General features: G+C 46.0%; 1 protein-coding gene across 1 annotated transcript; it reads right to left on the bottom strand.

Annotated features, from left to right (window-relative positions):
- Positions 1-9,273: 9,273 nt before the first annotated feature.
- On the bottom strand, positions 9,274-24,127 carry TAB1 (TGF-beta activated kinase 1 (MAP3K7) binding protein 1). Its single transcript, XM_048501926.1, has 11 exons — positions 23,996-24,127; positions 22,264-22,400; positions 21,781-21,934; positions 19,974-20,060; positions 19,208-19,346; positions 18,755-18,868; positions 14,196-14,307; positions 13,949-14,093; positions 12,937-13,159; positions 12,490-12,646; positions 9,274-10,592 (listed from the first exon to the last, which is right to left on the bottom strand). The coding sequence occupies exons 1-11, from the start codon at positions 24,023-24,025 to the stop codon at positions 10,385-10,387; spliced, it is 1,506 nt and encodes a 501-aa protein (XP_048357883.1). The 5' UTR covers positions 24,026-24,127; the 3' UTR covers positions 9,274-10,384.
- Positions 24,128-27,099: the final 2,972 nt, after the last annotated feature.

Genomic DNA, 27,099 nt, shown 5'->3' with positions numbered 1-27,099 from the left:
GTCCTGGTTGGGGAGACGCCTACGGGAGTTTCCGACACGGGCAGTCGCTTTCTCCAGTGGAAGCCTTTTCGGCAACGTGGCACCGGGTTTTAGGGTGGCCTTCCTCCGGGGAGGACCTCCTCCATCGGGCCAGGCCCCCCACCGGGCCGCTCTACACTTCCTCGAAGTGTCCGGGTCTGCCGCTCTAGTTAAAGCAGTCATTCTGAGGCTGCCCCTCACCGGGCCAGGAGAGTGCTGCGGCGCAGGGAGGCTAGCCTTGCGGGCGGAGGATCCGGCGTCCTGGCAAGCCTTTAAGCATGTCGGCCAGTTCAGGATTTTTTGCCTTTCAGGCCCGCGGATTGTTCTGGCGGCACTCCGCGGAGGCTGCTCTCTCTTGGCGGTGGCGATGAGGAGCTCGCTTTGGGCCTCTTCGCTATCTACTCGTGTTCTCTGAGCTACTCCTGAGGCCTGTCTACAAACTCGCATAGGGCTCTTGGGGCTTTTGCCGGATGGAGAGGAGAAACTCTGCTGGCATACCGGGCATTGGGGACTTTGATAAATGCCTTATAGGGCTTAATCAGAGGCAAATTTACCGTATGGGTGGCCTCTTGTAACAGGACAATCTGATCGCTGGGGCTGGCTGTTTTAGCATCGAAACCGTGAAGTTGAGCGGAGTTGTGTAGGCGCCACCGAGGGCGGTTCCCCTGCTGATGAATATTGCCATGGCGGAACTCGCTTCCCAGATCACAAATTGTGCCGGGCTCTAGGAGCATGCCAAAAGGTGGGGTTTTCCAGTCAGTCCGGAACCATTAGGGTGATTCCTCACATTGCCTCCAGCATGCCTCTCACGTAGGGGCTAGTGATTCCTACTGCCTCGCGACGCTTTGCGGAGCTTCCAGTGAGGATGTTATAGCTTTAAGGGCGGTACTCGACAACTCAATGACGCTTTACCTCCCCCCCTCAGCATCTGTGAAGTGGACGGGCACAATGCAAGAATTCTGCATCGCCTTCCTCGCCAGGGTTTCTCTTCTGCAGATCGCGGGCTAATAATGCCTGGCGAGTTTAGAAACCCGCGCTTTATTACGCGGGCGCTTCGGACGGAGGTGCAGTGGCTTCGAAAAAAAATGAAGGCGGAGCAGGAGGGGCGCTGAGTCAGCTGGGAGAGTTTGGAAATGGGTGAAGGCGGCAAGGGTGAAGGAGGACAGGCGCCCAATTTAGTGTGGATAGGAGAAAATTCCGGGTTGAAATTGAAGCGTGAAAGATCGGGAAGCGAGGGCTGCGCTACAGCAAGTGGTTTCATAGGTTCAGTAGCGGCTGATGGCTTACAAAACATTGTCTCCATCGCCAGTAGCAGCTTATTATCGGGCGCCAGCGAGGCTCTGTGCCAAGAGTGCTACCGGATGTTTTCCCAGTCCTTAAGATTCAAACGTTCCCCTCTGGGCGTACCATGGGACACTGAGCTTCAATCTCTCAACCACTCTATGCGAGCCCCTCTCTTTACGGGGACCCCTGCCGCGATTTCGCTTAACGCTTTCAGCTCGGGTTAACGCAGCTTCTGTCATAAGCCCTGCTTTTGTAAGCCCTTATACTCACCGGTGTTCGTCGACGAGAGTGTCCTAGGACGCAGTTCAGTGACGGTTCCTGGATGCGCTTCGATTCAGAGGACAGGCTTTATACCAAACGGGTGGTCTCTGGATGTTTCTATCCAGCTGACTTCGGGTATCATGCCCTTCCCCAGGCTAATGGTGAGCAGTGTGGTGGGAGGTTCTGGCGATTCCCGGGCCTCGCAACCAGCTTGTGAAGCGTCGTAATCTTAATGCGGGTCAGCGTAAGAATCTTGTACGCAGACGCCTGAGATAAATATCTGGTGGAGATCGCCAGCAGCTGGAGCCCGAGGTCCGGTGGACCCTAGCTGAAGCCCTCGCCTGCTGGTTCCTGGCACCTTTTATTGTTATTCTATCGGGGCGTAGGGAGGGAGGACCGGGGAGTTCCCGGAGAGCTGGAGGCGGGAGGTCGGGAGATCATCATGTGATGGCATGATCTCACCTGGCTACGCAGGCGGAGAGGAGCCGCAGCCGCCTTGAGCTCTAATTCCTCACCTGGGGCAAGACCATTGTCCCCATGCCTCCTCGTGATTGAGCCAGATAGTTCATGACCCTCGCGGACTCATAGGGGATGAGGAGTGGGGGGCGCGGTGGCGACCAGAAGGGCCGAGGGTCCGGCTACGCCCCAACGCCTCTACTACTACGGGTAAGCAAGCAGTCAGCAGTGCATTACTACACTGTTATTCTATGGGAAGAAGGCTAGAGGTCCAGTATGCTTGACTGAGTATGGAGGCCAGGATCATGAAGTCCTTGGGCTACCCAGAGGGTTGGTTGTACAGTCACTGAAGCACTGCTCAGTCATCTTTGGAGGAAGGGAAATAAATGTTTCACAAATAAATGGTAGACATGCATTCTACCCCCACCCACCCACCCACCCACGCCTACAATGAAATCACTTCCATATCTCCTGAACTCCACAAATCCATACCTTGCAGTGATGAATTTTGCTCATAGGTTACTTGAGGAGCAAAGGAGTTCTTTCCAGTATATGCTTGATATTGGGCCTCTGGAACTGCAGCATTGTTACAAATGCTGTCTGTTGCTTGACTTTTCTTAAAAGCGGGTCCTGGCTTCTTTAAGTCAGCTTTACAATCATGCTGCCATAATGTCCCTTTTGCTTCACAGTGCATTTAGTCACAATGCTTCATGCTCCAGAAAGAGGCCTGGGAGCCATTTCTTTTCTTGATTTGCACTGTTACCTTCCAAAAAGGTGTTTTGAGATTCCACCACCACCACCGGCCACTTAGTCCCACTGTTCCCCTTCAGCAACATCTGGTTTAGATTACAAATATTTAGTGCCTCCATCTCAGATCCTTGATGTCAATTTGCACTTCCCTTTCCCAGCTGGGGAAAAGAACTACACCAGCTCTTGTCTTCCACCCACAATTTCCAGTTTACATTCTTGGCTGTTTTGACATTGCATGAAACTGTTCTGTAAATAAAAGTTTTGGGTGGGGTTTTTTGCACCATCCTGGCCCTGCATACTTCCCATTTGGCTAGCACATTCTTTAAGAGCTGTCCCCAACTGTGCAGCAGTGCCTTTATTTGGCTTCCTTCCTGTGCAGGACGTTCGTATTGAATTTCATCACATTGCGTTTATAGGCCATGGTTCAGCCTCCACAGGAGCAGAATGTGGTTGGGGTGCACCATCCTGTGTGCAGGTTACATATCCAATATATTTGTAATCACATTTGGAAATCTGATCGTCTCTTTTGTTGATCTCTTCTTGTCCCTCTCTAATGAACGATATTAAAACATGCACCTCCGACAGCATCCTATTGACGGCAGTTCACCCACCCTGTCCTTTCAGTACCACTGTTTAGACTTCTATAGCACTGAAAGAAAATGACATTTCTCCTTGTTCTTTATGGTTCCACACCAATACATCCCTCCATGTTGTTATCACAACATATTAATGCCTACATTTATTAAGAAGGCAATTATGTTGAAGAAGTGAGTGTTGCCTGACCTACATGTAGCCTGTTTTTAACTGTTCTTATTTCTTGTCTCAGAAAACTGCTAATTGCTAGCTGGATGAACTAAGCTAAAGTCAAAAAATGATTCATTAATTAGACATTAGCAATAATCTCTAATGAACAGCTGATATAAGAGTGTGATGTACCTGTCCGCAAAGTGTTCAAATTCTGGGCCATGGAAAAATCAAATTTGTGCTCTGATGAAAGCAGGAAAGTCATAAATTTTATGTATACATGACTTGCTCTTATTGTGATGTTTAGGGGTTCAGAGATTTGTGGGTATTTGAAGACAATGATGAGGATCGTGATAGAGAAAAGAAGAAAGGCAACATTGATCAGGGAAGTTAGGAATGCCAGGCTGTTAGGATAAAATTAAAGGCTCTGCTAAGTTGGGATGGGTGCATCTCCCTCCCCATCCCTCTGCTAGGGTGGGTGGGCCATGTCCAGATGCCAGGCCCCCCTCCCCTCCCTTGCATGCCACCCCTCCCTCCCTTCCTTTGCATATCACCCCTCCCCTCCCCCTCCCTCTGTTAGGATGGGTGGGCCATGTCCAGATGCCGGGCCCCCACCCTTGCATGCCACTCCTCCCACCCTCCCCTTCGGCGTCTCAGATTTTAGCTGGTCTCATTTTCATTGACCTGCACTCTATATTTGACAATATGCAGATATTTTCTACACAGTTGAAATGCACCATAGGTTGTATAGTCTGATGCTTTTCCTCTGCTTATGCCAGCTGCATTCTCGGCATTTTAAAGTCCTAAATCTTTCCTCAAGTGAGAGAACATTAGGGAAGATGTGAAAGAAATGAACTGGACAAGGGGACCCGTCATGGCCATGAAATAGTCTGCTGGCAAAAATGCTTGATACAAAAGTGCAAAAAAATAAACTTGAGTGTTAATTGATACGAGTTTCTTGTTTCTCACGTTGTGGCATTATCTTGCAAGCACATCCCACTCTGAAAAGGTTTGAGAACCAACAGCATGATTACTTCACACAGGTGAGAGGTAATAACTGAACAGAGAAACTATAGTCTGCTGTGATGTGTGTGATCACAGAGTGAAGCAGCTGTATGTGAAACACCCAGAACTTCTGCAGTCAATAACAAATCAGGCAATGAAAGAAGCCCAACCAGAAATCAATTAAAGTCACATGGATAATGGCAGGATGATATGCACCCTTCCCCTTGAGAACATTTCCTCTTTGGTGGCCTAGACAGCATGACAAGTGAGAGGCCAGGAATTTTGTCACAGAGTCATATCTCAGTAGTGGAACACAGATAACAATCCAACATGTACAAACCATTTCTGTGGCCACTATGTGCTAGATGCCTTGCAGTTCCTGTATAATTCAGCTTCTCACCAATTTATCTACTCCCATTTCCTAAACACAGTCTTTGCACAGGGCCATCTATAGCAAAGGTGGGATGTGCTACCTAAATATTTCTTCCTGTAGGACAAAGCACTATGAGAGCCAGGAAGTTTAGAGTTATCAGCCTTACTATCTGTTCATTAGGTTGTCTTAGTCAAGCCCCTATTCTCTCCATCTTTCCTCCTCACCAAATAACACTGCCTTATTGTCTAAGTGACAGAGATAAAAATACCGAAATTGCTTTGAACGCCTTCTAAAATGCTTATGTGACTTGTTAGGCTTATACATGTTACACTGGACAACACCACACAGCAACGAAGTCTCTCTCACAGCATCTAAAGAGGATGAGATGAAAGCAAGTTCAGCAACCAAGTGAACACTGGTTGAGGAAAGCAGGGCCCTGGACTCTGGCTACTACATGCTATGGCGGTGGCAGCAGCAAAAAGTGAAAGAACAAACCTCCACACATGGACAGACACCCTGTGATTTTTCAGCTATGTTTCAAGAAAAAAAGGGAGAAACGCGGGGCTGTTGCTGAGAGGGAAGGCAAAAGGTTAACGGGTGGCTCCCCTCCCCAAAAAAACCCTGCTCAACTTTCATTTTGCCTAGAACTGTGTGCACCCAACCAAAAGTGACATAAATGGTGAAGGGATGGGATTGAAGATTCAGATTGACTGATTCAGGACAACACATTTGCTACTCCACATCTCATCCCCACAATAAGATCCTTCACCTGCCAGGCTCTTTCGCTCATTCCTCCTCTGAGGCTGTGCCCTTCTCTCATTGGTCGCTTCCACAAGGAGCTTTTCGCTAGCTTGTGTTCGCAACTGCACCAGTTCTTCTGGACAACATCCTTATTCAGTAACAAGATTTTCACCTCAGCTATGTGTTCCCGGGCATTTAGCTGTAGCTGTGGGTGACTGGTCACATGGCGCGTATGGTCCAGACCCCATCAAAATGCATGGCCAATTGATAGGCTGCCTCTTGTTCAATTGTTAGGAACAGGGCTGCAGGGCTTTTACATTCATACTGACTAGTTACAGTTTTTCTTGTGGAAGGATATTTGTCATGGCTCCAGCATTCAATGAATTGTTTGCTGAAACTGACTTCCCAGTCTGGCAGTTTGTGCATCAGTGAACAAACAATTGTGTTGCTAGATTTTTCAGTTAATCGAATGACATCTTCTAAAATGCCCTTTGTGCATTTTTCCATCTGAGACTAAAGTCTCAGATGGAAAAACTAAAGTCTCAGATGAAAAAAATGCACAAAGGACATTTTAGATAAGCAATTTGTTAAACTATAGGCCAGGATCCATCACATCCTTGGTGGATTTAGCTTTTTACTTCCAGAAAACCCCAAGTGATTGCAGCACTTAAAAGGCAGTAAGTTTGCCATTAATGAAAAGAAAAAAAATCTGCTGAGAAGCGAGTTTCTCATTTCCCTCACAGCTCAGTCTGAGAACAGGCTGAGAAATACAGGTGGCTCTTGAGACTCTGCTCTTTGCAGGATTACTTTCCCCACCCCTTAGTTCTTTTTCAACACCACATCCTTGCTAGGTTCAAAGAAATTAGTGAAGAAATAGTCCCAGCACGCTTAATCCTACCTGTCCCCAACTCATTCAGGAGAGGTAGTGAAGTGAATCTGTCAACAATGAGTCAGCAAAAAGCAAGTTGAGGCCGTAACTCACAGGGCTGATGCTAAGCCAAACTGAGCATGCCACAGCCAAATGCATCTGTTTGGCACTCAAGAAGCACCAACTGCAAAAGCAACAGGGGTGCATTTCTTCCCTTGGTTACTGTCAAAATGTAGTGCTGCTGGCTATGCTAGTCCAGCCCCCTCCTCCCTCATCACAAATCCGGATAGGCACAGGCTGATTATCTGAGTTTCTCCAATCAAGGTCCAAAAACACCCACTTACCAGCATTTTACCTTTTTTACCCCAAAAATCTTCAAAGTGGTGTACAGTAGACATTTAAGAAACCCCCCACAATGATGAAAACGACTGAAATTTATCAACTAAAACAACCAGTAGCAGAACAGAGAGCCTCGCGTAAGAATACCGAAAGCACGACAAAAACAGAAAAGCCTTGACTTGCGCACGAAAGAACAAGAGGGAAGATGCTGTCAGAATCAGCCCTGGAGGGACATTCCAGAGTTCAGAAGCAAGAAGGCTCAGCTTCTGATGGACGACCTTCTGGATAAGGGTGAGGGTTCACAGGAGGAATGCTCCCTGAAGTTATCAGATGTATGCTATTTAGAGAAGGGGTGTCCAACTCTGGCCCTCCAAATGGTCATGGACTATGATTTCCATCAGCCCCTGTCAGGGGTTGATGGAAATCATAGTCCATGACTATTTGGAGGACCAGAGCTGGACACCTCTAATTTACAGCTATAAAAGTGAAAATCAGCACTTGATAGCCAGTGCAGTATATCTATCCCAAAACAAGTGATAAAGCAACTTCCATTCTGCAGCAAAATATAACAGGTTGAACTTTGGTATATTCTACTACTGCCACCTCCTGGCTCCTTTTCTTTTCAATAAAAAGTTTAGTAGCTCTCAAAACATTTAGCAGTGTTTATATCACAGGGCAAGAGCCAATGGGGTGTAGTAGTTTAAGGTGCCAGACTACGATTAGGAAACCCAGGCTCAAATTCCCACTCGCGCCACAGAAGCTTGTTTGGTGACTCTGGGCCAGCCACACACTCTCAGCCTCGACCCTGGCAAGTATTTGGATGGGAGACCTCCAAGGAATGTAACAAGGAGGCAGGCAATGGCAAACCATCTCTGAACATCTCTTGCCTTGAAAACTCTATGGGATTGCCATAAGTCAGCTGTGACTTGACAGCAAATAAATAAATAAATCACAAGGCACAGCTTGAATGGAAAGTCTGACAAGCAGCTTCCTTGGAAGGAATTCTGGTAAGCCAACAGAACAGCCATGAACCCAATTTGATTATGAGTTCCTCACCCAACCACTACCAGTGGGTTTGACATCAATTCCACCTCAATCAAGATCAGCAGAGAATGCTTACAACATATATGCCCCACCTACTAACCTCTATCTCATGATGATCAGGCACGCTTTGTAATTGTGGCCTTTCCTTTGCTTAGAGGTTTGCCAAAGCCCCAAGCAATTGTCAGACCTCCCTGTCTGGGTTGTCTTTCAGAGACTAGGATTAATCTAGAACTGGATGGTTTTAATAACATTTTTTAAATTGATAAGATTGTGTTTCACATTTTAGCATTTTTCAAGCTACTGCAGAAAAAATAAGGTAAAATGTATGTGAATAAAGGAATTTGATCCTAAGCTCCTAATATTTATCTTACCTTTCCTCTAAGAAGCTCACAGGACATCTAACCCCACAGTCCCATTTTCTCATCATAACTCTGTGGGGCAGGGTTACATGGAGAGAGCATGGCTGGCTCAAGATCACCCAATAATCTGGTTCCAGGTGTGAGGGAATTTGAACCTGGATCTTTCCTAACCAGTTCTAGCCCCTAAACTTCAGTGGCTCTTTTCCATCTGACTGTGAGTGGGGAAACAGTATCCACTTTTAAACAGGCAGTGAAAATTCCTTTAGCACAACTTTCATCTGTATTTTCTCCTGTTTTATATTTAATGTAAGGACTAGTAACACTTTCTTTCTTTCTTTCTTTGATTCCTGCTCTCCCTTCTTTTTGACTTCATTTTACTGACAGTGGTAGGTGAAATGGAATCATTTCCCAAAGTACCTCAAAGTGGATCCCACCAGGTTCAAACATTCCCAGGGCAGCCTTTATCACACTTATATCTTGGCCTTGAGAAGCCTCTAGCTCCCCACAGAATAACAAAATGAGCAGAGGCAGCAGTCTTGCTGGATGAAAGACGGTGGTTCCAGAGCTTCCTGCTATTAAGAGAAATAATTGATTATGAATTATTCATTGTTCTAGCCAAGGCCTGACCTCATGCTCCCCCCCCCCCCCCCCCCCCAAAAAAAAACGCTTGCATTTTCCTTCCCTTCAGTAAAAAAACCTCTAGGCAAAGGAAGTCTTCAGCTCAATGGTGTAAATGGCATCCTTTTTCAGCCTCAAGGCAGGCACTACTAAATAAGCACAGGATGTCCTATTCCCACCTCCAGCTAATCTGCCTTAAAAAAGGGGCCTGCTTCTTTTCCACAAGTTACTGTCTATCCCCAGGTGCCATGGAAAATCTGACATATCATGAAAACATTACAGTGTCCTTCCAGTGCTTTAAACGTCTGTCCTGGTAGAGGGAAAACATCACTTAGATGTTGATAATACAGCAGCAATTCCTTTAAAATTATTTTCATGCTTTCTCCTCAACAGCTCAAAGAAAACAACAGAAATAAGAATGTGGAGGCTTTAATAGCATCACATACTGACCAGGTTTAATTGTGAAAGTACAAAACTCCACCAGAATACAGCTTGCTGTACATGTAGATTGGAGTTTGCTGGCTTTACGCAACTCAGTTGTACCATCATCATTCCTGCTCTCCAGCTGGATATCAATTAGGAATGAACCAGGTATCTTTCCCTGTATCATTAAGTAGATCTATTATACCAGATTGCTTCTAAGTAGTAAAAGAGTCCCCTCCCTTTCTAGTGGGATATCCCCTGAACAAACAGGAGTGAGAAGGCTGCTGTTTAAAGTAAAACTATGTTGATAAGGAAGGGCAGAGGGTAGGTTAGATCTAGTTTCAAACTGATGCTTCCTCCCTTTCACTGCTTCAAGCTTTGGTGCAAAGGGCTTACTGACTACCAGAGTAGAAGACTAGACAACAATGTTGCCTCTCTGACTGAACTGTCAATGTTTATGGTACCAAGGCCTATTGCTGATGATGTAGTACATCATGCCTTTCAGAAGCAGGAGATGCTCTTGTCCCTCACAAGGTGCTTCTCCTATATGAGCCCTACAGCTGACTGAAAGCTGTAGTGTTTACTTTAGGAAGCTGAGGATTTTACGTTTATCTATTGGATGTTAAAAGGTCACAAAAATAAAGTGAAAATGTGTCCGATAAAAATGACGAGAAGCTATAATTTATTCTGTAAACTAGATGTATCTTTCATGGAATTAAATCAGTATCATGATGAAGTATTTCCAGGACTAAAACTTGAGCAATAGCGTGCACGCACACCCACAACCCTTTACAGACATGGTCTTTTCCACAAAAGTCCAGCCTGGTGACCGCAATACTAAAGATATAGGAAAGGTTCACAATCCACTCTAGAGCCCACAAGGCCTGCACAATGGCAGAAACAATTAGAAAACAGGTTGATGTACATGCATGTGTCCTGACAAGCTGATAAAAACTGTATCAGCAATCTCTTGGTACATTAGCTTTGTCCACAAAGGTTCATGCTTCAAGGAAGAATGGGAACAATTTGATGATAAATTAGTCCTGCCTCACCAGGTTCTATTTTCCCATACTGAAGTTCACAGGAGCTGGTCTCCTTGGATTACGACACAGTCAGTGCTCCTGTTTCACTGTGGTCCATGTTCCAGAGGCGGTAGAACTCTGCAAAGTCCACATAGGGCTCAACGCGCCCATCTTCATCTGGCTGGAGAGAGTGAGAGGGGCGGGAACGAAAGAGGCCCCCATCTGAGCTTGAGCTGCTACTCTGGGTATGAGTGTTGGTAGACTGGAGGGTCACAGTTGGACTTTGACTGAGAGATGGCCATGGAAAGAGAAAGAGAGGCACACAGTCACTACTATCCACACAAATGATCCAGCAAACACAAAATGTTCCAAGTAATATAAACAGCAAATTCCTCATCCTGTCCCTACCTGTATCATTATGGAAACAAAGTCATAATTGCTATATTACACTCATGAGGTAAAAGAAGCCCAAATCCTGCAATTAGGCCATTTCACAGCCAAACCTCCTCGATGCATACCTTTGCAAAACTCATTTGTTGCATTTATACTTTACATTTTCGGGCAAATATCTAAAAAAAATCTGTGTGGATGCACATAGTTGGAATATTTTATGTAAATCAGGAAAGGGTACATACACTTGCTTCATTAACATTAATATGGAAAACATAAAAGAGTCCTTCAACGGTGGTACCAAGAAGGAATGTAGGAAGATTGAAACTTTAGTACTGATAATGGGGGGCAATTTCTGTGTATATGGATAGAAGAAACAAAACAGTCTACACAGCAGAAACTCCACCAAATCTGCCATTAGCTAAAATGCATATTTAACATCTCAAAACTGTTTTTTTTTAAAGAATATGGAAGGGACATACTAGAATCCAGGAGTGGATATGCTAAGGGGGGAGGGGAGGGGAGAGGGGAGAGAGAGAGAGAGAGAAGATATTTATGAAATAGGGAAACATTAGTAGGTAGAGAGGAATGGGAGTTTTCAAGCAATTTATATGCAACATGCTGGATGTTACTGGGTTCCTCCTTTGTTACCTTGTACGAATTACTTCAGCAGTGGCGTAGTGGCTAAGAGCAGTGGCTAAGAGCAGGTGCACTGTGATCTGGAGGAACTGGGTTTGATTCCCAGCTCTGCCGCTTGAGTTGTGGAGGCTTATCTGGGGAATTCAGGTTAGCCTGTACACTCCCACACATGCCAGCTGGGTGACCTTGGGCTAGTCACAGCTCTACGGAGCTCTCTCAGCCCCACCCACCTCACAGGGTGTTAGTTGTGAGGGGGGAAGGGCAAGGAGATTGTAAGCCCCTTTGAGTCTCCAACAGGAGAGAAAGGGGGGATATAAATCCAAACTCTTCTTCTTCTTCTACTACTTATATTGCCCCTGAAAGGCCGTTAGAAGAAACTCCAGAAGTCATTTTCAAACTTTTATCCACAACCATATCGGGTAGATATATTTTTGCTTTTTTGATGTAATCATTTAATGAAAACTAAGAGTCCGGTCATTGTCCCAATTATTGATTCATAGTACATCTACAACTGTTTAGGAACATGTAGCCCAGTGGTGGTGAACCTATGGCATGGGTGCCAGAGGTGGCACTCAGAGCCCTCTCTGTGGGCACGCACAGAGTGCCCCCCACACACATCTAGGCTGGCCGCTGGGCTCGATTATTAGCATTAAACCTAAAACCTAGTTTTGGGGAAGCAGTGTAGGTAACCCTGTTAAGCGCTGTTAAACCCCACTGATTTTCATGCAAAGAACTAAAGTGCGATCCTTTACCTGGGAGTAAGATTGGTTGCTGGCAATGGGGCTTGTTTCTGAGTAAACCTTCCTAGGGTCGTGAGTCACCTGTTGGAAGAGTTGCACAGTTGCTTCAAAGCAAAGCCACTGACTACCACCAAGCTTACTCCTGAGTAATGCACGCCTCTGAGCTAAACGAAAACCTCAGTATCTAGAAGGGTTAAATCTAAGCTGTGCTTGGCACCTCTTTACATAAATGGATTCTTTTGGGTTGCAATTTGGGCACTCGGTCTCGAAAAGGTTCACTATCACTGATGTAGCCAATGCTGTAAACTGAAAGGACCCCAAAAGCAGATGACAGGACAAAAGCAGAGTATTGGAAGGACCATGAGGGCAGAGGGAGGCCTCCAAAGGCAGCCATGTCAGAGCAGGGGATGCTTACTTTGTAAGAGTTGGTGTGACTTCATCCAATGTAGAGCTACTGTGGGCACCGTTGACCATCTGACCTTGGGAAGGCATGACAAGAGACAACGTCACACTGGTTTTGCTAGTACTCTGGTTACTGGAGTATGGCACTGACACTGGGTAAACACGGCCTCCTGAGAAGTAAAATAAAAATATACCAGTGCATGAGGAAGCTTTGGAACCCTTAACAACTATGTCACATCATGAGTGAGTGGCATTCCCCATGGGCAACTACTGAGGACCTTGCTTACAAAGCTCCGTCTTTCCAACATCTTTTGGCTTCTGCATCACTTGAAGCCTTAAAGGGATAAGTCAATTACTTCAGAACTATGAAAGGCCAACAATAAAGCATCACAGCTTGGACAGAACCATTTCTCCCTCCCTCTTGCACACATATTCAAACACTTATTTATGTCAGCCATACCTTGCGTTGGGGTCAGCGTGGGCTGGCTCATCTCACCCAGTGGATATGCAAAATTCCTCACTAGCAGCGTCATGTCCTCATGCCGAGAGCAGAACTTGGACCGTTCGCCACCACTGGCGTATGTATCACAGTGAATGCGCTTCACTCTATCGACAACAGCCTGTGCTACAGAATCCAGTGAAGTTTGCTTGGCAAATTCAGTGGCAATCATGGCTGCAATTTCCTGGAGAGAAAAGAGTATAGGGGTATGTTTTGGAATTGTTGCAAAGATTTAAAGCCTTTTAGATATACAGGTCCCAACCACAAACCTGGCCTCCAGGTGCGAACACGCTCTTCTATGTGAAAGAAGTATGCAGACATGGCCCTATCACCCACATGACTGAGTTCTTTGAAGATTCACCCTGCTGTGTACAAGCCTCTCATTAAGAGGGCCTTCACTTGGCATGGGGATCTCCCACCTAATAGGGGGTACTGCATTAAGTCACCTGACATGAACCCTGCAGGGTACCTTTGTTAGGATCCTGGAAACAAAAATTGCACTTCAGGGAAGAAAGGATTCACAAATCTCCCATAAACAATACCACCGACCCCAGGGCTCCACTAGTATCACTTCCTCTGCTGTGAATCATGCAAGACACAGAGAAAGAATGGGAGCAATCCCATGCTGGTTTCTTTCTCCTGGACTGCAATTTCACTTGCCTACTGTCTTCTCTGCCAAGTCAGTGGAAAGGAGAACCTTGGAATTAAGGATGTGGCTTTGCTTCCCTGAAGAGGAAGACCATCTTTACCATCTAGGTCTACTCATGGGCTCTGGATTTTTGGTCTCTGTATCTATTCTATTGGCTCATGTCAGCAGCCACAGCACTGTCTACAGCAAACAACAGGAATCAATAATGCACACTCTCCAAATAGCTGAGAGGCCAATTGTCCCTATGCTTTAGCACAGAACACATGTCATAATCAATGCAACAAAATCCCTGCATGCGGTTTAAATCTGCTCTGGAGCTCTTACCTGATTGGCTTGCCCAGGTCCATGAGCTGCTTCCAGAGCTTTGTAGAGCCCTTCTGACATCAGAACAAGAAAACCTGTCACTCCATCAAGTGGGTACCCTCCATGGATTTCAGGCTCTGCTATGATTGGTTTGGATTTTGCGGTGCTATAAAACAAAATGAACCATTAGTACTGAACAGGGGAAAGCAACAAAGACGGAAGGACTTCCCTTCAAAGTAAAGGCTTGGGACAGAAACCTTTGCCTCACCTGAGAAGTTCAATGTCACTGTAGCCATATTTGACCTTATAATCCCCAATGCGGCGAGTGCTCTCCTGCCCACATATGGTTCCTACTTGCTTTATTTTTGTTGCGTCCAAACCTGCCAGATAAAGAATCAGCTAATTGACTTTGATGCATGTGGCAGATCTCTTGTATTTGCATTCTAGCACAGGAAATTGCCTCTAGCCAAACAGACATGTCGACTGGGAAGGAAAATCTAATAAATAAGATGGCGGACCAAACAAAGAGAGAAGGGAAAAGAGCAGTAATTATTCATGAGAGTAAAAAAGAAGATATGTGCACTCAGAAGCAGCCTTTTTTTTGCCTCAGTACACACCCAGTGTAACTTGAGATCTTTTGCCCTGTGCACCAGCTAAGGGTATTAGTCTGCAAACAGCCTCCAGAATCCATCTTAAGATGGTCACATTTTGCAAGGGGGCTTTCCCATGCACTAACAACATATTTCCCCCTCCCTCCCTTTTTGCACAAGCATCCATCCTGAAGAAGAGTTTGGTGACACTCTAAAGCCAGTTATACCCTACTTGCAAGGTTCCCAGAAGCCTCTGAGAAGAAGCTGAACTAACTGGACTTTTGGTCTTAACTGTTCCTAATGTTATGCTGTTCATTCACTTTACAACTTTTAACTGGGTCCAATAAAAGGGCTATGGTCCTCCTGCTGTTTGGATTTTTTGCAGTGGACCAACACGGCTGCCTATATGCCTCTGAAGCCAATAAAACTGATCTTGGAAATCATGATCAACGTTCAGGGCAAAATCTCTGCAGAGCAATAATTCTAATCAGAACTCTTCTGTGTAACAAAAGGATAAAACTTGCGTATTTCGAGACCAATTTTTCAAAAAATATTCCTAACCCACTGTTTAGTCCAAAACCACTCAAGGTGGCATATGGACAATCAAACAAAACAAAAGCAGCCCATGACGTACAGGCAATTTCATGACAGCAGCTAATGGTTTGCTACCACTCAGTGCAAAGGCCTTCTGAAACCACCAGGTTTTCACTGTTTAGTAAACTACACCGCAATAGAGCCAACTGGACTTCTTTTGGGAAAGCATTCCAAAGTCAGGTACTTCGAAGAAATCCTACACTGTGTTCGCACACCACACTTCAGAATAAGAATTCTGACATCGGTTTGCATGAGAAGTCCTTACTTGACATTTAGGGCTTTTAAAAGCACAAAATGGGCCTGGAAACAAACTAGCAACCACTGACTGCTCTGGCAAACTGTTTTCCACCAGCTGTAGCTGCTAATCACTTTGTCATGTAAAATGCATAATTGTATTGTGCTCTATATGTTATTATGCATGAATAAGAGTGCTAAGTACAGCGAGGTGTAGAAAGCCAACACTGTGCAGTGGTTAAGGTGACTAGGATCTGCGAAAACACAGGATTGAATCCCCCCTCTGCCACTGAGACTTGCTGGGTGACTTTGGGCCAGTCACGCCCTCTCAGCCTCGACCCTGTCAAGGATATGCACGGGAGACCTCCAATGAATGTTGTGAGGAAGAGGCAGGCAATGGCAAACCACCTCTGAAAGTCTCTTAGCCTTAAAAACCCCATCAAGTTATCATAAGTCAGCTTGGACTTGACAGCAAAAAAAAAAAAGGTCTACCTTGTGCAGGGAAAGAGAATGGCTTGCAAAAACCTCTCCTGGCTACTGCTGTCTCCTGGGCATCCAAGAACAGTACTGGATCCTGGAGTTACCCCGAGCTCTGACCCTTAGCGATAAAATCCATCCAAAACAGGATACAGATCTATTTCAAGATGAACTGATACCTCAGTCAAAATTACATCCACTTTGTCTGGATTAAGTTGCATCCACATCCAGCCGATCCCTGATCTCAGACTGAAGTTCATGAACTCCAGCCACCCACCCTACCCAGCATTTGAGTGAAAGGAAAGCATACTGATGACATCTCATGTATTCTATTTATTTAATTCATTTGTCCCCGGCCTTTCTCCCCAATTGGGAGCCAAAGTGGCTTACATAATTCTCCTCTCCTCCATTTTATCCTCACAACAAAGCTGAGAAAGTGTGGCTGGCCCAAGGTCAGCCAGGGAGCTTCATGGCACGAGTGGAATTCAGACCTTGGTCTTTCCACATACCATCCCAGTCCAAAGCTCTTAACCGCTGGACCACACTGGACCACACTGGCTTTCACTTTAACCACTGGACCACAATGGCTTTCACTTTAAGTGCTAAACTCTGTGGAAGAAGAAGAAGAGTTGGATTTATATCCCCCCTTTCTCTCCTGTAGGAGACTACACACTCCTTTCACTTCCCCCCTCACAACAAATACCCTGTGAGGTAGGTGGGGCGCTGAGAGCTCAGAAGAACTGTGACTAGCCCAAGGTCACCTAGCTGGCGTGGGTGGGAGTGCACAGGCTAATCTGAATTCTCCAGATAAACCTCAGGCGGAAGAGCAGGGAATCAAACTCGGTTCCTCCAGATTAGAGTACACCTGCTCTTAACCACTATGCCACTGCTGCTCCACTGGAGGACAAAAGGACCCTTGCAGAGTCTCACTAGCCAGCATCCATGGAGTGGCTCAGCACCCCCTCTTAGGACCCATCCTCTAAGAATGACCAAAGCAGTCCTGGTTTTCCTTATAGGTGGGAATCAGAAAACTACCTTAGCAGTCACGAAATATTTAGCCACAGTGTTTGCCTGTAAAAGGGCTGGCTCTTACTCTATTCAAGACCTCTGATTTAAAAGAACAGTAAGATAAGAAGAATGACCAGAGTTACAGTAAGGAGCAATAACAAAAGTATTCTAAAAGATCCCCCCCTACAGAACGGCTGTTGCACAGCAGCCTCTGATGGTCATAAGCCCTATTTTAACCCCCAGTTACAAAATTCCATCAACAGAGACAATTAAGGCTGAAGGAGAGCAACTGTTCCAACACAGTGGATACTAGTGAGTGTGTGGATTTTACTTCCTTACTTAGGCCGTTTCTGCACGGCCTCCCTCACTCTCATCGCCTCGGGCAGGAGTCTCTTGTCAAGGCGCATATGGAGCTCTGTCTCACACGCAGGGCGCAGGCGAGCAGTGCAACGGGGAGGTGCCGGGTAGAGGCAGGCTGGCTCCGCATCGGAGCCGCTTCAAAGCTTCGGCCGTTTTACTGGCGTCTTCAGCCGCCTGGCGGGGCGCCGTGAGTCTCGCTTCGACACGCTTCGCCCTCCAACCCCTGGAGGCCTGAGGACAGTGTGGGCGGTGGAGGACAGTGCATGGAAGGCGACGCTCGCGAGGGCTGCACGCCTCGTAATTTGCAGGGGAGTGACGCTCGTAAGGCTGGGCTGGGAGAAAGCGCCTCCGGGCGAAGCGCTGCTCCGCGACTGGGCCGCAAGTAGGAGAAGACGATTATCTCTCAACAACAACCCTTTAAAGCAGTTGTTGTTTCAGGTATGCTTGACGCCGCTCACTGGGGAGTGGAAGAGGCTGTTAGGTCACGCTGCCGCGCTGCTGCTGCAGCAGCGGCGCTTGTAGGATCGGCGCCTGGGGGGCTTCTTTGGCTCTTCAGGTCGTCGGTGAAAAGCGGCCGTGCAGCAGATACGGCCTAAGATTTCTTTTTCATCTCATCTCAGGGGCTCTGCACTGGATCTTGGCAGCCATTTAGCCAATCTTAAACTGTAAAGTAGCTCAAGCTCAGACAGCAGGGCTTTCTCAAGGTTACCCAAGTCAGATTCATGGATGAGAAGATATTTGTGTGGTCCCCGTCTCAAACTAGGGCTCCCACCGCAACAAATTCAAGTTGTGCTACTCCCTTTTTTAATAAGAGAGAGACAAGGGAAAGCCCTAGACTGAGCTTTAGAAAGTTCTCACAGTTTCCTACACATTTCCAAAGTGAGGGAGATCTTCTCCAGGATTAGAAGCAGCTGTTTAGAAATGGATTTGCTTAGGACACATGCATAATAACACATGCACAAGGCATTTATTCTGGTTTACATGCTTCTAATTGCTATCAATGCTGATTCACAGTGACTAAAGACTAAGTAACAGGCTAAATAAAGGGATGATTGGCAACAGACCCCTGTCTTCAATCATATCTAATGTTCTGTTTTGCACTCCCTACAAGTGGTAAAAAGAAAGATCAATCATCATAATATATTAATACTGGCATAATTTGGCATGACCCTAAAAAAAGGTAAAGTTTCCCCTTCAGTCGTATCCTGGAGTATCACTGCAAGCAGTGATTTTATAGGCAAGCCGTTTTTGTGCATGTAGCTTGCACATTACTGTTTTCCCCGGCTCATTCCTTTTACCCCTAGCTAATGTGCGTTGTAGGTACTCATTTACTCAACCATAGAATCGGCTGGCTGGCTGAGCTTGGACTCATGAGCCAGCTGCTAGGATATCTGACCCACAGGGGGCTCAAACTCCTGACCGTGTGAGTGGCAGTGCAAGCACTTAACCACTATGCTACACAGCTCTGCAAGGCAAAACCACAAAGACTATGCCCTGGCAGCCCTTTCTCTGTTGATTCAGCTGAAAACCAAGAACAGTCTCTCTGGGCATGCTGCTTACTCACCCAGCTGGGAAAATCGGAACAGTTCGTCCTCATTCTCTGTGGTATGGTCCATATTGAGTTGTGTCACTTGTAACCCATCTACTGTAGATTTGCACAAGAGAGCCCGGTTCGTTCCTGTGCAGAAAAAGTGCATGATACAAAAGTGTAGGAAAAGGAAATGAGACAGGCAACAGGAAAAGGATATACACAGGTTCAAATTGCAACCAACCATTATCATTTCAGTGCAACATCATGAAGCAGGGCTTGCTTGGAAATTCCCAAGGCTCTTCCCTCTTTCCCAAGAAGCTATATTACTTGACAGAGTTACTTGCAGCCAGTTTCAGAGGCTCTTTAAGAAGTCAGTAAAGTATGTGTTTCAAATGCAAAGTGAATAAAGTAATCCAGTGGCCTTTTCCTTCATTGATCCGGGCTGCACTCAGGAAATGCCCAAAACAGTGGTGAAAAGGCACATACCTACATTGGCGATGTAAAGCTTGCTGTTCAGAATGACCGCCACAATAGCCATGGCTCCTCCAGAGATTTCTTTTTCCACAGCCTTCAAGCGCTCCATGATTTTCTGGTACTGAGGCGGCAGCTGGTGATGAGGCACACCCTAAAACACAAAGTTATGAAAGCCTGCTTAAAAATGATCCATGTGCCAGTCTTGATATATTTTTAGCACAGAGATTATATAATGTTCTTGATGCCTTCAGTACTCAGATCTCTAAACAACTGCTATACAACAGGCCCTGGAGAGAACATTTAAGGAACTGAATTTCATGTTTTGCATCTTAGTTGTTCCCCTTTGCAAATGGGCGTACCTCCTCTTTTCTTTCAAGGCATACTTCTGGTGAAATGGGGATTCTAATTCCCTTGAGCCAAGGGGTTGAATTTTGTAGATTACTGAGTGGGAAAATACAAGGGCCCAGTCCTGTGTAAATATCACAAAGTGGTCAAATAAGCCCCCTGTACCAATTACATCTTTCAGTTCAACCTATAGGTGCTAAACTGACAAGAAAAGATTTTAGCTCTTCTGTCATTTAGATCTTTTAGGATCACCAACAAGTAGCACCAAATGAAGGCAGATTTTTGAAACATAAACACATTGGAAATGGGCCAAACCATTTCCCCTGCATCTAGGCTTTCACGGAAGACTTCAAGGATTCTCAGACAAAGAAATTATACAGTTACAGCTCCCTGTTTCCAGTAATGCTTCTTTAAAGTCAAGAGGGTATGTTACCTCCGGTAGCTGGGACTGAAGGCTGGCCTTTTCCGCCAAAGCATCATCAATGGTCTCCAGGAAACTCCTCTCTACCACATCAAAAGCCTAACGGGGTCCAGAACAAGGAGAACATAGAAAGATATCATCAAACAAAAAAGAAAAATGCAATATCAGCTACATCGAATTCAGGACTACACAGGTCGCACCAACTTGTTCAGGAGTGTTGACAACACACCAATAGTACTCCTTGTTATGCTAAAAACCTTTCTGTTTTTTTTCCTACAGTTTCCTCTACTCCATTTTCTCGATTCCTGTCTGATCCAGTCTGGCAAGGCAAATTGAAAACCTAACACAGAACAGCCTGTACTCTTTTGACAAAGGATGCACCGAGGTTGGGGAGAAATGAGACGAGAGCACGAGAGCTGGTCTCCAGCTCAGGAGAGCAACTGAGAGTGGCTGGAAACTGTCTTAAATCCAACACAGGCATCTCCTCCCTCACAGACCGAGCATGTTCAAGAATAGAGCTTTGCAACATGGGGACCAACAACCTTTTATGATTATAAAGAGATACACTATGTCAAAATTCAGACCAAATCAACAAAGAACCAGTTTAAGAAATCCATTAGCATAACTGAAAATGCGCAGTTATAGTCTGCATCCAGATTCCTAGCAATTTTTCACTTCCATCTTCTCCCTTTCTGTACAAGGATATCGAAGAACCCCTTTATTCTGATAAGATCTTTACTATTTCCTTCACATTTCAGTTGTTCCAGCATTGCACCCACTCCTCCCATTTACCTTAACTTAAATATTTCTCTTTTTTGTCAGTATTTTATATCAAAAGCTGTGCACTACCCATGAACTTCATAACTGAATATTCAGTTAACGGAAGAAGCCCTCCTGAGGCAGTTAATACATATAACTCTATATTATAAAAAATAGAAACACTGTTTCAATTGTAATTGTAACAATAAATTACAACCATTAAAGGAATCACTAAACAGTGCTCAAGGGGTCACCCAAAACTCATCAGAAGACAGAAACAGCTAAGCTCTTGTCAAAAGCCTGGCAGAACAACAACAAAAAAGTCTTCATCCGCCTCTGAAAGAACGCACGTGAAGAGGAATGGCACGCCTGCAGGGAAAGTTTATTTCACAACACGAGGGCAGCTACCAAGAAGCCTGTTTCTGATGGATACCCACACTGCATCCTACTGAGAAGACAGCCCAAGCAGGTCACCATTACTGGATCTCAGAAAGGTGTCACGAGTAGAAATGTAGGGCTTGCGTAGGAGTAAAGATGTGAGTGCCCAGGGGTGGGAAAAGAACAGGGAAAAATGGGAAACAGTTTTTTGTTTTGAATCCTCCCTCCCCAGGGATTTCTTTTCCAATATTTCCCTTGGAAAAATTGGAATATTTAGGGGAATGCTTAAAAAATCAGCGAAATATTCCCTTCAGGAAAGAATTAAGTGCTTTTAAAGACGTTTTTACAACCTCAAAATGGACAGTATCCAGATTTATTTACCTCATTTTAAAGTCTGCCTTTCTCATTGGGACTCATCGGGGATTACACAGTATGTCAGTGCAATCAAGAGAATAAGACATCTGATAAACAAGATAAAACAGCTCAGCACTGACAAGGGGCAGACTACCCCAATGTTGACAACAAGAACAATATAGAGATGCGCTGTATAGTGGCATCAATCTGTTGATGACACCACAGTGAGATTTTGGCCTGACCCACAACACAGATCCTCCTCTTCGTTGTGCTGCAAAAGAGGGGCACCAGTATATTCCTGATACCCTCACAGACAGAGTTCAAGTACCTGTAGCAGGACTTTGCGCACATCAGCATCATCAGGATCGGCACTCAGCTGGCCCAGCAGGAGCTCCGCAGAGAGTCTCTCCCCCACAAAATTGGTGATCCGGTTGCCATCATACCCGTTGAAGACTCCATAGAGATAGCAGTTGTTCTCACTCCTGCCAAAAGAGGTCAGGGTGGCAAGGATAAGACAAGGTCATCACTATGTAGTGTACGAACAGCAACTGAACCCACAATAAATATATTCCAGTTAAAATGAGCTTGTTAGAATGAATGGGTTGGATCCAAACTGAGCTGACTTCAGAACTCCTTTAGTGGGATCTTCTGTTTCCTAGGAGCAGCATTTTGTGGGTATCAATGGGTTACAATGGGAAATGGGAAATAGAACACGTCCATTCCACTCATGGAAAGTTTAATCTGGATCCAACCCACCAAGATTGTCAGTTTTGCCACTAAATCATTCTACCCCCTTCTGTAGGCAACTTACCTGAATTTCAGCCAATTATCCTCCAAGGGGTGGGTTTCTGTTCCTTTTCCATCTGCAGTATATGAACGGTTAGAAGATGAACCCACACCAGACAGCTGGCAGAGGGGCAAGTCATCTGTCCAACTTGCTGGTTGCTCCTGAGAAACAACAGAAAAGAGCTTCAATACAGCTTCTAGCAAAGGCCTGAATAATGATCACACCGGTTGAGATAGTCTTTCAGTTGCCTCACAATTTAAGGGCCAACAAAAGTTAATGAACAAACTTCTACTGATCCCGTTTCCGACCACCATCTAATTATTTCATTGCTGTTTTCTTAATTTACTCAGGTTCTTTATTGCACCCATTCAGATATGCCTCTCCTCTTGCCACTATTACATTACTCCCAGTTCTTCACTTTCTATCCCTCTCAACACACACACCTTGGCTTGAAATCAAATGTACAAAAAAAATCTGCTAGTTAATTCTGAATATATGCATCTTGAGCTGGTCTTAGAAAACAAAATCAGATAAGGTTCACAAATTTTAATTAGTGAAGCTGGATAACAGAACTCCAGCTTTCTTACTTAATTGTCCTCTGTGCATAACTGGGCTATTTGTGGTACACAATATGAACATCTATTGATGCAAACTACAAGGGAACTCATACCTTCTATCTACACATAAAAATGGTCATCTGCCATTTCACCAACTCTGGAGCTGTTAGAGACCTTCCAGGTGCCATTTCCACAAAGGTTTTATATAAGGGACATCACAGAAAAGGGACCTCCTGACGGGTTGGAGTTGATGGTTTTTCCTGACAACTACTTCTGCAGTGTCCCTGATAGTATGCTTGGATCAGGAGTGATTGACGCAGGGACTGATCCAATTCATTTTATTAGGGCATCATGTCAGCATATCAGTCATCCACAGTGCTGGGGAAAAGAGACAGCCTCTCAAACAGGGCTGCACAACTTGTTACTCTACAAGTTGAATACAAGCCACCAGAACCCAGCCAGATCTTTTTTAAAAATCAGTCAGCAAAACTAGATTATCTAGTCCACAGCTGCACCCCTCTTCTGATAACCCAGAAGGACTGAAGTGTTGGTGGAAACCCCCCAACCTAACCCCACCCCTCCATATATTGTCTACTGTCTTAGACTTTTTATAAACAACTTCCTGAAAATGTGAATGCCAAGAGGTCCACCTCTCCTTACAGCCACATCTGTGAAGATATATGTAAATCTGCAACTCCTCCCTTGAGGAAATTAATCCACCCACTGTAGTCACTGAGCCGAAATCTATCCGATAACTTATTGTCGGGTGCAGCTTTCCCTCCATTATTCACAACAACTGCAGGATAACCTGCATTTGGAGATACTTTCCTGTTTTGTTCCATTCTTAACAGTATACTTCACTGTACACTGGTAATAGAAAGCTTATGCATATCCTATGTCCAGTGAGCTGGCTAGGAAAGGGGATAAGCAGAATGCAAGAGTTCCAGCCATTGCAGAGACAACCAACATGTGCAGAGACAAAGCGACAGGATAGTTTCTCTCTTATTCTTCCTACCTGCAGCTTTCTAACAGGGACCCCCCCCCCCCCCCCCCGCCACGTTCCTTAGACATGAGCAGCCCTTCCCCCATAAAAGAAGGCTCAAGCACCCCCCAACTTTTCCTTTGAAACTGAGCGTGAGTGGGGGGCGTTTTCTTTTCTCAGATTCCTCCCTCCCCAGGGAAGGGGCTGGGTTTCTCACACTCTGCAGGAGACTCCTCCTAGCCGCCATCTTTTCGCAGGAGCGACATCCTCCACCCTTCGCTGGCGAAGGAGATGCAGTGAGCCGGAGGGAAGACAGGCCTAGAGCGTCCTTTAGTTTCGTTAACGGACGATGATCCCGCACTTAATGACAGCGCCACCTGCAGATGGAAGGGAGTAGCGCCGGTTGGGGCAGGGTTTATGTTGTTTTCGTTGTCCCGCATTAACAGGCGACAGGAGTGCAAGAGAGCGTACATTTATCCATTTCCTCGGTATTTTGAAAAGAAAGTCCCTTAAAATGTATGTGGGGGTGGACACCTGAAATGCTGAAACATGGACCCTGGGCTCTCCATCTCAATGGCTTGCGTTGCCGTCTTTTTTCTCTGTTGTGCCTTTAATACGTATAGGAGAGGAGATGCAGCTCTTAAACCCTTTCTGCACATGCAGAATAATCCACTTTCAAAATTGTTTGCAAGTGGGTTTTGCTATTCTGCATAGTAAAATCCAGCATTGAAAGTGGATTGAAAATGTATTATTCTGCGGAAGGAGCCTCAGGTGTGCGACTTCTGTCTATTATAAAAGCATGGAGCCTTTCAAGGAGACAGCAATTCTAGTTATAATTGATATCTCAACTGTGTCCACGTCATTTAAAAACATTTATGTATACATTAATACTCTTTCATGTGCTTGATTTGTCTACGATAGTGAACCTATGTACACTTTAAATACATGTAAATATATTTGCTTAATTTTACCCAGATTTTCTTCACAATGGTGCCCCCAAAGTCACTTCTCCTGTCCTCCGTTTGATCCTTACATCAACCCTACGAAGTAGGCTAGGCTGAGTGTGTGACTGGGCCACAAGGGCACCCAGTAAGTTTTCATGATGGAGTGGGGTTTCGAACCTCAATACCTCTGTTGTACTCCTCATTGTCTTCTGCAGATCATCACTGGTGCTCTGCCCCACAGCGAGGGTAAGTTTCCTCAGGGGCAGAGATTTCTGTACTGACACGATCCCACTTGCAGTGCCAAAGATTTCCCTTTCACCAGAGTCTTACCTCTGGAGTCCAGCAGTATTCAGTCTTCACTCTAGCATGTAATCCTGTGGAGATCTGCAACTGAGATAATATCAATATTCTACTACAGGGGTGTCAAACATGATGCTGAGGGGCTGGAACCAGCCTCTTGAGGTGGCTTACCAGGCCTGTAAGCCAGCTGAGGAACCTTCTCTCACTCCAGATCTGGCCCGGCAAGCCCAGTTTTGCTACGGGCTCACCAGTCAGGCCCCACCACCTTCCCAGTGCTGTTCTGGGGTCAGCCAAGGCAGCCACCCCACCCACCCAGGGCCCAGCCTGACCAAGTCATATTTATGTCAAAACTCGCCCTCGTAACAAATGAGTTCAATATTTATTTATTTATTTATTTATTTATTTATTTATTTATTTATTTATTTATTTATGGGTTTTTTATACCGCTCTACCCCCGAAGGGCTCTGAGCGGTGTACAACATAGTTTCCTCTACACAGTGTACAATAACCCATATAAATACCCCATTAAAATTAGATTAAAACACAGCGATAAAAATTAATAAATACAGATGACGTCCCGCAATAACCCCAATTAAAACCCTCCCAGAGGGGGGAAGCAAACAAAAGTGGGTCCCATAGATGATCATGGGAGCTCTAAAACGGAAAGATGAAAAGGGGGGGCACTCTCAGCGACTGGACACTCCAAAAGCCTGGCAGAACAACTCAGTCTTACAGGCCCTGCGGAACTCACCAAGGTCCCGCAGGGCCCGGACAGCTGGAGGAAGAGTGTTCCACCAGGCAGGGGCCAGGGCTGAAAAGGTCCTGGCCCGGGTGGAGGCCAGTCGCATCATTGAGGGGCCAGGAACCACCAGCAAATTGGCCTCTGCCGAACGCAGAGGCCGAGTAGGGACATATGGGGTAATACAGTCCCGAAGGTACGAGGGTCCCAGGCCGCGTAAGGCCTTAAAGGTCAGCACCCACACCTTGAAGATGATTTGGAACTCGACTGGGAGCAAATGCAGGTGGCGCAACACAGGTTGGATGTGATCACGAAAGGCGCCCCCTGTGAGCAACCGCGCCGCCGCATGCTGGACCAGTTTTAACCTCTGGATCAAACGCAAGGGAAGGCCCGCGTAGAGCGAGTTACAATAGTCTAACCTGGAGGTGACTGTTGCATGGATCACAGTGGCCAGATCCGCGTTGGAGAGGAAGGGAGCCAGCCGCCGGGCCTGGCGAAGATGGAAAAACGCAACCTGGGTTGTATGGGCCACCTGGGTCTCCATTGAAAGAGACGAATCCAGGTGGACCCCCCAGGCTGTGGACAGAGGGGGTCGGCGCCAATGAGACCCCCTCCCACACCGGCGGCTGGAAATTCCCAACCTCCCCCCCACGGTCAAGCCAAAGGATCTCCGTTTTCGATGGATTTAGTTTCAACCTGCTCTGCTGCAACCAACCAGCTACCGCCTCCAAACAATGCTGTAGAGCCGCAGGGGTGGTGACAGCTCCCCCCTCCATCGACAGAATGAGCTGAGTGTCATTGGCGTACTGATGACAGATCAGCCCAAAGCTCCGTACCAGCTGAGCAAGGGGTCGCATATAGATGTTAAATAACAGCGGGGATAATAAAGCCCCCTGAGGCACTTCGCAATGAAGTGGGCACCTCTGGGAGGCCTGTTCCCCGCACCACACTTGCTGACCCCGGTCCCGAAGGAAAGAGACAATCCACTGAAGGACAGTGCCCCGTACCCCGGAAGCAGCCAGGCGGTGGGCCAAAAGGTCGTGATCGACCATATCAAACGCTGCAGTCAGATCTAACAATACCAGCAGCGCCGATCCGCCTCGGTCAAGCTGTATACGGAGCGTATCTGTGACAGCGACGAGAACCGTCTCCGTCCCATGCCCAGCACGGAAGCCGGACTGGAAGGGATCGAAAGCCGATGTGTCATCCAGGAAACCCTGAAGCTGCTCCAACACCACTCTCTCAATTACCTTCCCCAGAAACTTCTGTTCAAATAGCATCCTGTTCCACCTCTCCTTATTTTCAAAGATTCCCCCCCACCCAACCCCCCGCTGCTGA

Source organism: Sphaerodactylus townsendi, linkage group LG06 (genome assembly GCF_021028975.2).
Source record: "Sphaerodactylus townsendi isolate TG3544 linkage group LG06, MPM_Stown_v2.3, whole genome shotgun sequence".
In the NCBI taxonomy this organism is placed as follows: Eukaryota; Metazoa; Chordata; class Lepidosauria; order Squamata; family Sphaerodactylidae; genus Sphaerodactylus; species Sphaerodactylus townsendi.
Note: the sequence above shows the minus strand (reverse complement) of the source record. Positions and strands in the feature narration are given on the sequence as shown.